The 12036-nt window shown below is 32.2% G+C and overlaps 1 protein-coding gene across 1 annotated transcript; it reads right to left on the minus strand.

Annotated features, from left to right (window-relative positions):
* Positions 1–10752: 10752 nt before the first annotated feature.
* On the minus strand, positions 10753–11813 carry LOC120071777 (CASP-like protein 1F2). The gene has a single exon (XM_039024160.1). The coding sequence runs from the start codon at positions 11757–11759 to the stop codon at positions 11040–11042; it is 720 nt and encodes a 239-aa protein (XP_038880088.1). The 5' UTR covers positions 11760–11813; the 3' UTR covers positions 10753–11039.
* Between the last annotated feature and the right edge of the window lie 223 nt (positions 11814–12036).

A 12036-nucleotide genomic window follows, 5' to 3' on the forward strand; every position in this document is an offset into this window, starting at 1 on the left:
ATATTTAAATATTCATAAATTATCCAATTTCGTTTAATTCCAAAATTAAACGTGTAATTATATCACATATAATTACTAATTCCCCTAATAAGAATTTGAACGTTTCGAATTAACTCATCACGCTATTCTAAGGTTTATTGGTTTGTGAGCTAGTAGGGGACCTAATAGACCTACAGATCATGGGATCCAACGATCCGAGATTAATTGGTTAAACTCTTTAAACCGAGTTAAGCCCTTATTCGTAAACTACTAGGTCACTCTACTAAAGCCTAGTAGTTGCACTCCCTTCACCGTAGACATATTGTGTCCACTTGATATAACCATGATTAGTAAGTTAACCCTTCACAGGTTGTTCCTAATAACAACTAAGTCAAAAACTATTCTACCCCCGATATTACCTGGTGTTCCTTAAGTTCCATTGATCTTCTAATGAACAATTGGTTTGAGATCCAATCATCAAACCGAGTCCTTCTCAGGCCAATGAGAGGTTGAGGCCCCTTGTTCAAGACCTGAAGTTAGCACTTAAGAGAACAGTCTCTCTACTATCTCTGAAAGTGGGTAGGAGTGAATTCCATCTTGCACCCTATGTCCCCAACTATTTACCAGGTCTTACCCCTGAAATGAAAGGCTTATTGAGCTGACGTTATTGAGCCCATCCTCACCCATGCAAATCTAAGGATAATCTCGAATAAACAGGAGTTCATAGTTAGCTTAGGATTAAGGTTAAGTTACCTAGGTCAAAAGTCTTATACAGTAAATAACATTATAAAGTAAGAGTGACTCATTTCTTGGTTCAATCTTATGCAAAGTCATTGCACAGGACGCCCCCACTCCTCATGTCACCACATGAACGAATGAGGATCACTTCGTTTGTAGCACTTTACAACAATTGTAACAACTACTAAGTGGGTCGCATCCAATAATGTTATCAGAATAAGGTACCCAACCTTATTCGTATACTATAGATTATTCTGGTTATTTACTCAAACCTGATCCACTCTTATGCCTCCACATAAAGTTTAAGTACTCATGTAATAGTCAAGGATCTTTTAGTTTATTGGATTTATTCCTAAAACGAAATAAGCATTTTATATATCCAATAACAACTTTTTTTTTTTTTTTTATCAAACTTCAATAACAACTTTATTGATTTACAGAATAAGTTTATCGTTTACAAACCACGAGTTTAGGACATAAAACCCAACAACAACCACCTCTGATAACAACTCCAGTGACCCAACTCGGATGACCACCTTCACACGACCAACTCCGATGACCAATTTCAGGCTTCGGCAACCACCTCTATCAATAAACTCCGATAACCACCTCTATCAATAAACTCCGATAACCACCTTCGACTACAAGTTCTGATGAAAATCACTTTTGATGATCAACTTTGATGACCACCTTCGAGCATAAGTAACTCCGATGACTAACTTCCGGTTTCGACAACTACCTTCAATGATAAACTTTGACAACCAACTCCAATACCACCTTCATGCGACCAACTTCAGGCTCCGACAGCCGTCTTTGACTACAAAGTCCAGTGAAAATTATCTTCCATAATCAACTTCGACAACCATTTCTGACTATTATAAGACTGATGACTGTTAAATTATATTGTAGGGTTGTTGATTATGTAAATAATAGTATTTTATCTACATTAAGTGCAATATTTATATATAGAAATTTGTAAAATATGTTTTTATATAATTGAATTCACATATCAAATGAGTGTTAAGAATATTTGGAAAAGTATGTATGTAGTTGAAAATTATGCGACATATAACAAAAAAAAAACATAAAATGGAGATTTTTTTCCCTGGAACTTTTTCTTGCAAGAATTAGTGAAAATGGAGATTTGTTCTCTAATGATCCTCCAAATTTGGAGGGTGAAATTGTTGGAGAAATATGGTGGCATTCCATTGGCTACTAATTTTTCTTTGGTTTCTCATTTTTTTAACCATATTTTTACAAGAAATGTAGTGGATCAATTGTTATTTATTACAAGAAAGAAAGAAAGAAAGAAAGAAATAAATAAATAAAAGCTTTAAAAATTAACGGAAAAAAATTGTAATTCGTATCTTATTCAAACAAAGATAAGTAGAATTATTGAATAAAAAAGTTTCGAAACAAAAATAGTAATCATAAAAGCAGATTATTTAGAATTAAAAAAACTACACCAGATATCCAAGACATATGAACCCAACTCTGCACCCTAAACACAGACATGTGAATTTAGACCAAATAGCTTTGTACCTCAAACATAGTTATATGAACTCTAGATATCCTATTGCAACTCAACGTTCCAAACAACCCCTGAGGATATATATATATATATACTGTCTCTTATACACATCTAGATGTGTATAAGAGACAGCAATGAGTCGATTTCATGCATACAAAAAAATTATTGTTCATTAAGATAATTAAGCTAGTCGGTCAACCAATTAGACATAAGCAATACTTTTTTTTTGGACTGTGGTGGGACTATTAAGAAACATTCAATATTCTGGATGTCTATGACAAGTAGGTATATAAGGATGACCTCGTCATCTTCAGATAACTCTCAATATCATATTATTATAAAAGACAACTATTAAGCGATATAAACTACTAATTTTAAATTTTATTTTAAAACACTTTCACCAGTTGAGTTTTTTCTGTTTTTGTTTTTGTTTTCTTTTCTTTTCGAATATAAATCGGTCAAGTTGGTCGTTAAAGTTCATGTAAGCCCTTGTTCCCTTTCATCCTGTTCAAGCTTAAGATTAACTTAAATACATAATTTTAGAATTTACCTAAATAAATCATTTGGATTACATGACCTAAGTATGTTATGTTGCTAAGTGTTGAAGTTAGTAGTTGAAATTTACTATACAAGTGCAAGTTTCTTTTTATTTATTTAGTAACTTAGAAACTTTGTTGAGTGTTAGAGTAATTGATATGAGTGGATAATTGGCTGAATGTTAGGAAAAAGAAAGGAAAAAAAAAAAGGAAAAACAAATTTTATGAGTGAAAGAAAGGGTCCTGAGAATGTGTGAGTGTGAGAGTGTGTGAGTGTGTGGAGAAGAATAAATTGTTTTATTGAAAAATAACTTTTGGATTAATTTTCTAAAATTAAAAATTAATTTAACCTGATAAAGTTGTTTAGAGATGAAGAAGATAATGAAAAAAGAGAAAAATTCATGTAAATAAGGAAGCAAGCAGCTGGTTGGTTGAATATAATTGGAGGAAGAAAATGCAGATTTTGGCTTGGCATGAAGGGTATTTTTGGAAGGCTGGTTCTTCCAATTTACCCGTGCAAAATTCATGATTTTTGGACCAAAAAAATCTGAATGAGTGTAGAAATCATCCTAGGGTTGCCGAAGATTGGAGATTGAAAAAGTTTAGAAAACTTGAAGAAAACAGAAGTTATCTGGAAATTGGGTAAGGTAGAGTTTGCTATTTTGAAGGATTTTTCAAGGGACATTGTGATGGATTTAGGTGCCTAAAATTTTTAGTAAGCTAGTTAAAAGGTCCCTTTTGAGTTCTATAAAAGTTATTTAAAGTTTATTTGATTAGAAATGGTGTTTTGAATCTCTAAAAACTTGAGTTGAAATTGGAAAAACGTTGCCTGAAGGCAGCAGGCCACGATGACCCACTCGTGCACGCATCTCCCGCTCACCAGCCACGACCGTGCGCTTCCTACCATGTTGACGCCCCTCAGCGCATGTCCCACACCAAACCAGCCTCGCCCATGGCCCCTATAGCGTGCCCACACCCATTTTTGTTGCCCATCGGCCTTGCCTCAACCATTACACTTGCAATAACTCCATTACCTGCAAACGTTTTGCATGTATTTGATCAAAAAAGAGAGAGAGAGAAAACGTGGGAGTCATCACACATTTTTGTTAACTCCCTATGTGGGAGTTAACTTTTAATATAAAATAAAATAAAATAATTTAATAATTTATTGAATCTTATTTAATTGATGATTTCATTTAAATCATATTTAAATGAAAACATCTCTCACATAACTTAAAGTTTTAATTAAATTAATTAAATTAAATAAAATAATTATTTAATTATCCAATTAAATAATTACTAAATTAAATATTGAATATTTAATTTAATCTACAAATGGATCATATTCAATTATATTTCTCTCATAATCTATAGTTTTAATATGCATCAAATACACATTAATTTTAACCGTAGTTTTAATATGAATTTAATTCATATTAAATTAATATTTGAACTCCTTCAAATATTTAATTCTCCCATAAATTAATTTTGAATCATATCCAAAATTAAATTTATATTATAAAGTGTAATTAAAATATAAACTTTATAGTGTATTATTATACATTATACTATTTCCCTAAGTGAATTTGAATATTTTAAACTCTATTCAAGACATAATTACCTCCATTCCCTTTATGAGCTAGTGAAGGGACCTCATGGACTTACAAATCAGAAGCTCCAACGATATGAGATTAATTGGCTAAACTTACTAACCAAATTAATCAATATTCATTAACTATGGGTACACTCCACTAAAGACCCACAATTGCACTCTTCTCATTGCAGATATATTTCTGTGTCCACGGATATAGACAAAAAACAGCAAGTTAGCCCTTCACGAGTGTTCGAACACCAGCTATGTCAAATTACTGTTTTATCCCTAGGTTACTTCTGTATCCCTTAAGTACCAGTGCTTCTCTAGTGAACAACTTGTTTATGGTTCAATCATTAAACAGAAACCCTTCTTAGGTCAGTGAAAGGTAAGGCCTTTTGTTCAAGTCCCGGATACACCAATTAAGTGAACACTCATCTACTTGCTCTAAAATCAGGAATGATTGAAATCCTTCTTGTATAATTATGTTTCTAGCTCCCCACTCGGTTTTATCTCCAAAATGGTAGGCTTATTGAGTCGGCGAACTGGTCACTCACCCATACAAATCAAAGGACAATTCATCGTGAACAAGAGTTCATAATACACTCAGGATTAAGACAAAGTTACCTACGTCATCCTATTGAAATAGAAACCTAACTAGTCAACAGTGTTACATCTAGTGGTTACTATTTCACAGTTTAGTCTTATGCAAACTCATTGCATAAAATACCCTTACTCGCATGTCACCTACACGAACGCGTTGGATCATTGCGTTTGTATCACATGGGTCGTATTCATAGTGTCACCAAGATAAGATACCCAATATTATCCCTATACTATAGACCTTTTAGGTTGTAACTTGAACATTGATCCTTATATGTCTCTACATACAGTTCAAGACTCACAAGACAGCCTAAGATGTTAGTTTTTTGGATTTAGGGTTATTAAGACAAGATGCATACAACATAATCAATAACCCTTATTAAAATAACATTGATAACTCTTTATTGATGATGGTCAATTATTTACATTTACTATCTACTCGTTTTAGGGCATAAAACCCAACACCCTCACCTATTTATTTTCTCATCACAACGTGAATACAGAGATAGAGAAACTGCATCTTCATCTTCATCCTCTGATCTCTGCAATCTCTTCTCTGTATGTGAAAATTCTCTTAAAATAAAAACGTTTCCCTTTCACCAAGATTCTTACAAGCGAGCTCACAAAACTCTACTTCGATTATCATCCTAGAGAATAACGAGAAAAATTGTCTAGTGGTGTCCACGTCCTTATTGTCGTGTTCGTGATGGTGAGACCATAAGAAGGAGGTGATTCATGATCTTGCTGTGAACGGGTGAGGAAGCAAGAAAACTTAGTACTTCAAAGGTGAGTTTCGAATTTTCCTTTTTCCTTTGAAATTTACAGTAGAGAAAACATGCTTGATTAATTTAGTTTGTCCATGTTTCTATCCTCTAAGTTTTTCACATTCTGTAAAAAAAATTGAGATACACGCATTTATATGCTTCCACCTTGGGGTATTCCAAACCTTTCATATTCAACGCATCATTCCTTTAATTATGCGTTCAAGACCAATCTCTTAAGTTCATGCTCCCAAAGTGATCCAACCATATGGTCAATATAGTGACCTAGGTGTCCACCCAACCCTAGGCATTCAGACCGACCAATCATGCGTCCAAGTGGGCTTTTCCTTGACCAAACTGAACTTGTGTCCAATGCTTCCAAGAAATAACATAAGTTCTCTAGGTAAGTATTTTTTCTGTCTACAAGGTTTGAGCTCAACTTACTTCAACTACGCTCCCAACCTTAGGATGATGAGTTAAACATTATCCAACTATGCTACGAGTTGAACTTTCTCAACTACGCTATGAGTTGAACTTTCTCAACTATGCTACCAATCTTAGGTGATTGATTGAACTTATCTATACTTCCAAACAAGGTTGAGTCTTTGCTTCTTACATACTTAATACGTACTTAATCTTCCAACTTCTCCATAGACTATGCGTCTAAATATGTTTCTTTAACCCATTATGCATTCAACCTAAGAGAGATGAGTTGAACTTATCCAGTCATGCATCAAGGGTTGAGTCCTACTCCTTTTCTACTAACACTTAGTCCAATTTTCACTTCTCCATTGGGCTATGTGTTCAACCCTCACTTCCAACACTTAGCCAATTTTACTCCTCAGTTCCATCTAGTCCAATGTATGTCCTTCTCCTATATGTTTTTCTAGGTTCAAAGCATAGTTTTGAACATTTAGCCAAGATCTTACCTCTAAAGCTTCAAGTATGTGTCCAATTAGGACTTACTATTTCAAGGCATCGCTTGGTGCTTCTTATGGTCTAGTGAAGAAAAAGAGATTGAGGGCTTAAAACATCAACTCAAATCACTCATTTATTTATATCTATATATATTCTTTTCCTTTTCCTTTTCCAAATTCCATAAATCCACCATTAAAACAAATCTAAAATTCAAAATCCAAAATTTAATTCCTTCAAAAGTTTCAAATCTCCAAATTAATTTATCCAAGTTTTCTTAAATTAAATTCAAATTTCCAATCCTTACAAATATCATTAATTAATTATCTTACTTCTCAAATTCAATTTTAGCCTCTATTTAACAAAATAACACCCTAATAATTCAAGATAATTTTATGAAAATTACCTGAAACATTCAGGATGTTCCAGTGTGTATGTGCGATCAAGATTATAGATATGAAACTTCATGATTTAAAGGTGGAGACATGTTCGAACAAATAGTATATTTTCTCTCATTACAATTATTTGGGTAAATGGCAATGTCCTATATCTTTTTGTGCATGCATGTGTGATCTAGACTATATGGATATGGAACATCATGATCAGAAAGTGGAGATAACTTCATCTGCCTCATTACAAGTATTCGAGTTGAAGTGATTACATGACAAAGTGGAGTATTCTATTGTATATCTATGTGATTTTGAACATAGATAAGAAACAATACGGTCTACTGGTGGAGATATGTTTGAATAGACAATCGCATCCCTTACCCTTCAAAATTTCATTGATTTATATTTTTCTTCTCTTTACTTTTAAGATCAAACAATGTAAAAGATAATATTTCATTCATTGTAATCTTTTTAATTTTTCTCTGTACTAAAAAATAAAACTATATACTTCACAGCATCACACATGTTATTAGCTAGTAAGTTGAAAAGGTCCTTCATATAATTTATAATTATATATTAAATAATCATATGAAATTTTAGACTAGAAAAATAATTCTAAAAAATTACTTCTTCTCTTTAGAATTATTTTTTAAAAATATTTATAAAATTTTAAATATCATATAATTATTTTTTAAAAAATAAAAATTTACTTCAAGAACTTTTTAAATATATCTTAAAAATTCATGGACTACAAATGTAAATTTTGAAAATTCAGGGACCAAATGTGCTTATTCTTAAAAATGCAGGGACTAAAAAAATACATTTTTAAAACTTAGGTAACAAACAAAACTAGGGGTGTTTGAGGGTTGGGTTTAGGGATATTTTAGGCCCAACCCTATGGTTCGGTTCGTGTATTTTTCTAAGCTAAACTAATCCTTGTTAAATTATGAACCCGAACCAAACCAACCCATAAAAAATGGGTTGAGTTGTTTCGGTTCCATTGGTTTCCTTAAAAAAAAAAAAGCTTGGAATCACCAATAAAAAACACATAAGATTCCACAATCACAAAAACGATATCCAAAATCTATTATAACAAAACAAGTCTCCAAAATTCACAAGAAAGACCATAATGTCTACAAAATTCAAAATATAGGCAACAATGTTTTCAAATGTCTACAAAATTCATAAGTAAAACTATAATGTCTACTAAGGGTGTTCATAGGTTGGTTGAAAAACTTTTTAGACCTAACCCAATTGTTTGGGTTGTAATTTTTTTTCCAACTTAAATAACCTTTATTAAAAAATGAACCCAACCCAAGGGTTGGTTTGGGTTAATCGGGTCATTTATTTAAAATTGTATTCTAAAAAGAAGCAAAACATAAATATGTAAAAGTCTAATTTAATTATTTTCATATACTGAATTAAGATTAGCAACTCAATTTCAATTTATATAGTGAAAATTTTATTTCTAAAGTGTAAAGAAACTACTTCTAAGAGTTGTTGAAGAATAAATTATTCAAAAAATATTGGAATTAAATAAAATTAAAACAATATATGTATAAATAATTGTATTATAAGTAAGAAAAATATATTTTAAAGTTAATAATAAACTCGGGTTGGTTTGGGTTATATTAGGTGAACCCATGAACCAACCCAATCCATAAAATTTTCATTTATTTGAACCTAACCCAACTCAAATGAGTTGATAACTCAACTCAAACCGCACGGGTTTGGTTAGATTGATCGTTTTTTTTGGATCTTCAAGTTTTTTGAACACTCCTAAACAACACACTTATTATTAAGAAAACCAAAGACTAGAAAAATAATTATAGATATGCACCCCCAACATGCCTATAGAGGTGGATTAAGGCTTTTCCACTTCTAATCTTAATCATCATTTGAGGGAAAATTTTCTATACTACAATAGACATCCACGTGCTTTTAAAAATAGGATGGGACTCATTGACTTTAATATGGGTTCACAAATATTTTTAAAGATAAAATTATAGTGTGAAAAAGGGGAATATGATACTCTTTTAGTATTAGAAAAATTCCCTTGCCTAAGTCAGCTTGGAAAGACTTTGGAGAGTAGGGCCATAAATAAATGCAGTATGAATTTTAGATAGCAAGTGAAAATGCAAGTGGCTGACGGGTAGGGCAAGGGAGAAAAACAACATACTCGTGACTCATCTCAAATTAAAAATATTTGGATGCATCTCAGGCAAAATTACTTAAATGTCATGTGTGAAACTTGTTTTTTTTTTTAAAAAAAAAATATTTTAAAAATATATTGTTTTATTCTTTATGATGGAAAGAGATGCATAGAGAGCTACAACTATGCAGAGAATAGTTCAGCGAGTTGTTTGATGTGGTCAAGTTAGGGCATGTTTGGTAGAAAATCTGAAAACAGAAATTTGAAAACAAAGTTATATTTCATATTTTTACATATGTGTTTGGTAGCAAATTCAGAAACTGAATTCTAATTTAAATAATCATTTAAATGGGAATGATATTATATTTATAAACCATAAAACTTGTTGTATACCCACTAAATGTTAGTTGACAATAAGCTATTATTAATTTATTTATAAACATGTCTTATGTTAATTTTATTTGTATAATTATTATAGTATAATATTATATAATTTATAATACATTATATAATACATATTTTACTTTTCAAAAAATGAATTATACTTCTAATTGTTTTTATCTTTATTTAATATAATTTTGTAGTTTAAAATTAAAAATTCATAATTTGAAAACAATGAAAATATAAAAATATTAGTTTTCAGAATTTATACCATTTGAATTATAAAATTCGAAAACAGTTTTTAAAAACCGAATCTGATTCTCTGTCAAATATATATGTGTTGAACTTAATAAATCTAAAACATAAAACATAATCTGAAATTTCTACCAAATAAGTCGGGAGCATCTTTAAACAAATCCTGCCCAGAATGCAGAATTCATGTAACTTTAATGGGTATATCTCCAAAGAAAATTAAACCTCAATTGGTGAGGTGAATTAATTGCCTTTATTTAAACAATGGATGGAGAGCTAGCCAAACAATGGTTGCTGTTTGGTTTGGTTGTAGGAAATCTGTCCCATCACGGAATAAATTAACTATGGACAAGCCATGGTAAAGATTTACAACATGTTTTGAGACTACAATTGCCACTTTTTTCGTGTTCAAAGTCTTAAATTATAAACTTTTAAAATTGGTTATAATTAAAATATAACAAAAATGATTTTAATCATAAAATTAAAAGAGCAAATGCAAATGATCCACTTTGTCTTAATTGGACCTCGGGTACATTTTATGAAACCGATATCAAGGAAAAACTAATATGAATTGGAGCGAGTAAGTATATCTGGAAAGCAAAACATCTACGAAGCCATTTGGACAAGGACTTGGTTATTATAATCCTAAGTTATTGTAGTTTGGTTATAATAGTTTGTGTTTGAAGTATAAATTATTTGAGATGTAAACTATTTTAATTTGAGAGGGAAATAGCAACATTATAGCAAAGAATAAAAAGAATGATGAATGTAAAATAGTAAAAACTGTGGCAAATAATGAATATGATAGTAAATGGAGGTTTTTGAAATAGTGTTTCTAATTAGAAACTACAAACTAATATTTACTATAGTAAAAGATGATTATTACAATCTAAGAGTAGTGTTAGCTCTAAAAGTCCCTATTATGTCATAATATATACCTATTACTTACCTTGTAAAAGAGAAATGAAGGTAGAAAAACAAATTTAGTAGACGGAAAAAAAAGCCAAAAAGGTCAGTAATGCGGTTGCAACAGACTAAGGTAAAGGACAAAGAAGAGGGAAAATGCACACCTCATCAGTAAAGCTATTAATTAATTAATAACACAAATTCCTAATTTTTCTGATCAGAATTTACAGACCCTGTGTTTGCATGATTAGGCAAATTAAAGTAGGGGAGGTAGAGGACTAGATTAATTTAATATTTGATGAAATTTAGCATGATGTTAGTGGTGGATTTGCAGAGAGGATGGTGAGTATGAGAAGGCAAAGGACGGAAAAATAAGAGATGGCAAGGGAAGCGGTAACGCGGTCACAAAACTTGGGAAAATGGTCACAGATGGGAGACCAGCCTGTGTGGTCGTTGCCGTACTTGCCGACGCAGCCGATGGCGGTGGCAGCAGAGCATCCGGCGAGCAGCAATCCCATCATCAACAAGTCATGGAGAAAGAAGATGTAGTAATTCCTGTTCCTGGTTCCGTGGTTATTATTCCCCGAGGCCAATCGGGGAATCGATATGAAAACAAGGCAGGCGGACAGAAAAGAGAAGGCACATGAAATAGCGTTAGCCAAAGCAAAGAAAACGAAAGCAGAGGAGTAGGTGTATCGGGCGTCAAAAGGGATGCCTAAAATGAGGACGGACTGCTTGGCGGAGATGATGAGCAAGGTGGCAGCCAATGTGGAGGAAATTACCAAAGCTCTGAGGAAAATCTGGGAACAAAGGTGGAGGTTGGTGGAAGAAGAAAAATGGGAATTAGAAGATTTGGGCTCCAATTCCATAGCATCGCCCATGGGAAAGATGTAGAATTGTAAGTGAAGAAGAAATGAGTAGGTAGGATTAGGAATTGAATTGGGGAATGAAAAGAGGTGATGAAGGGGTATTAATAGGAGAGTGAGGATGGTATTGGATGCGTAAAAAGTTAGGAAAGGAAACATATGTGTTGTTTTGTTCCATACTTGCTTTCTTCCACGTTCATTTTTTTCATTTGCAGTGCCACTCGACTTGGATCACATGCCCCCATTTATCCTCTTTTTCCGCTCACCATGGGACTCAGTTTTTCACTCTCAATTCTCTATTTTTACCCCTTTTTTTTTCTCTTTTTAATTTCCTTTTTCTTTTTCTCCAATTATAAAATTATTCTATTTCTCGCATAACATTCCAAATCATCTCTCCCTATCCAACTTTGTTAATATATTTTTTCCCAACATGTTA

This window comes from Benincasa hispida, chromosome 2, assembly GCF_009727055.1.
Source record: "Benincasa hispida cultivar B227 chromosome 2, ASM972705v1, whole genome shotgun sequence".
Classification (NCBI taxonomy): domain Eukaryota; kingdom Viridiplantae; phylum Streptophyta; class Magnoliopsida; order Cucurbitales; family Cucurbitaceae; genus Benincasa; species Benincasa hispida.

Coding starts and splice junctions, on each gene's coding strand:
- LOC120071777 (XM_039024160.1), bottom strand. CDS start 11,759: ATGTTTCCTTTCCTAACTTTTTACGCATCCAATACCATCCTCACTCTC.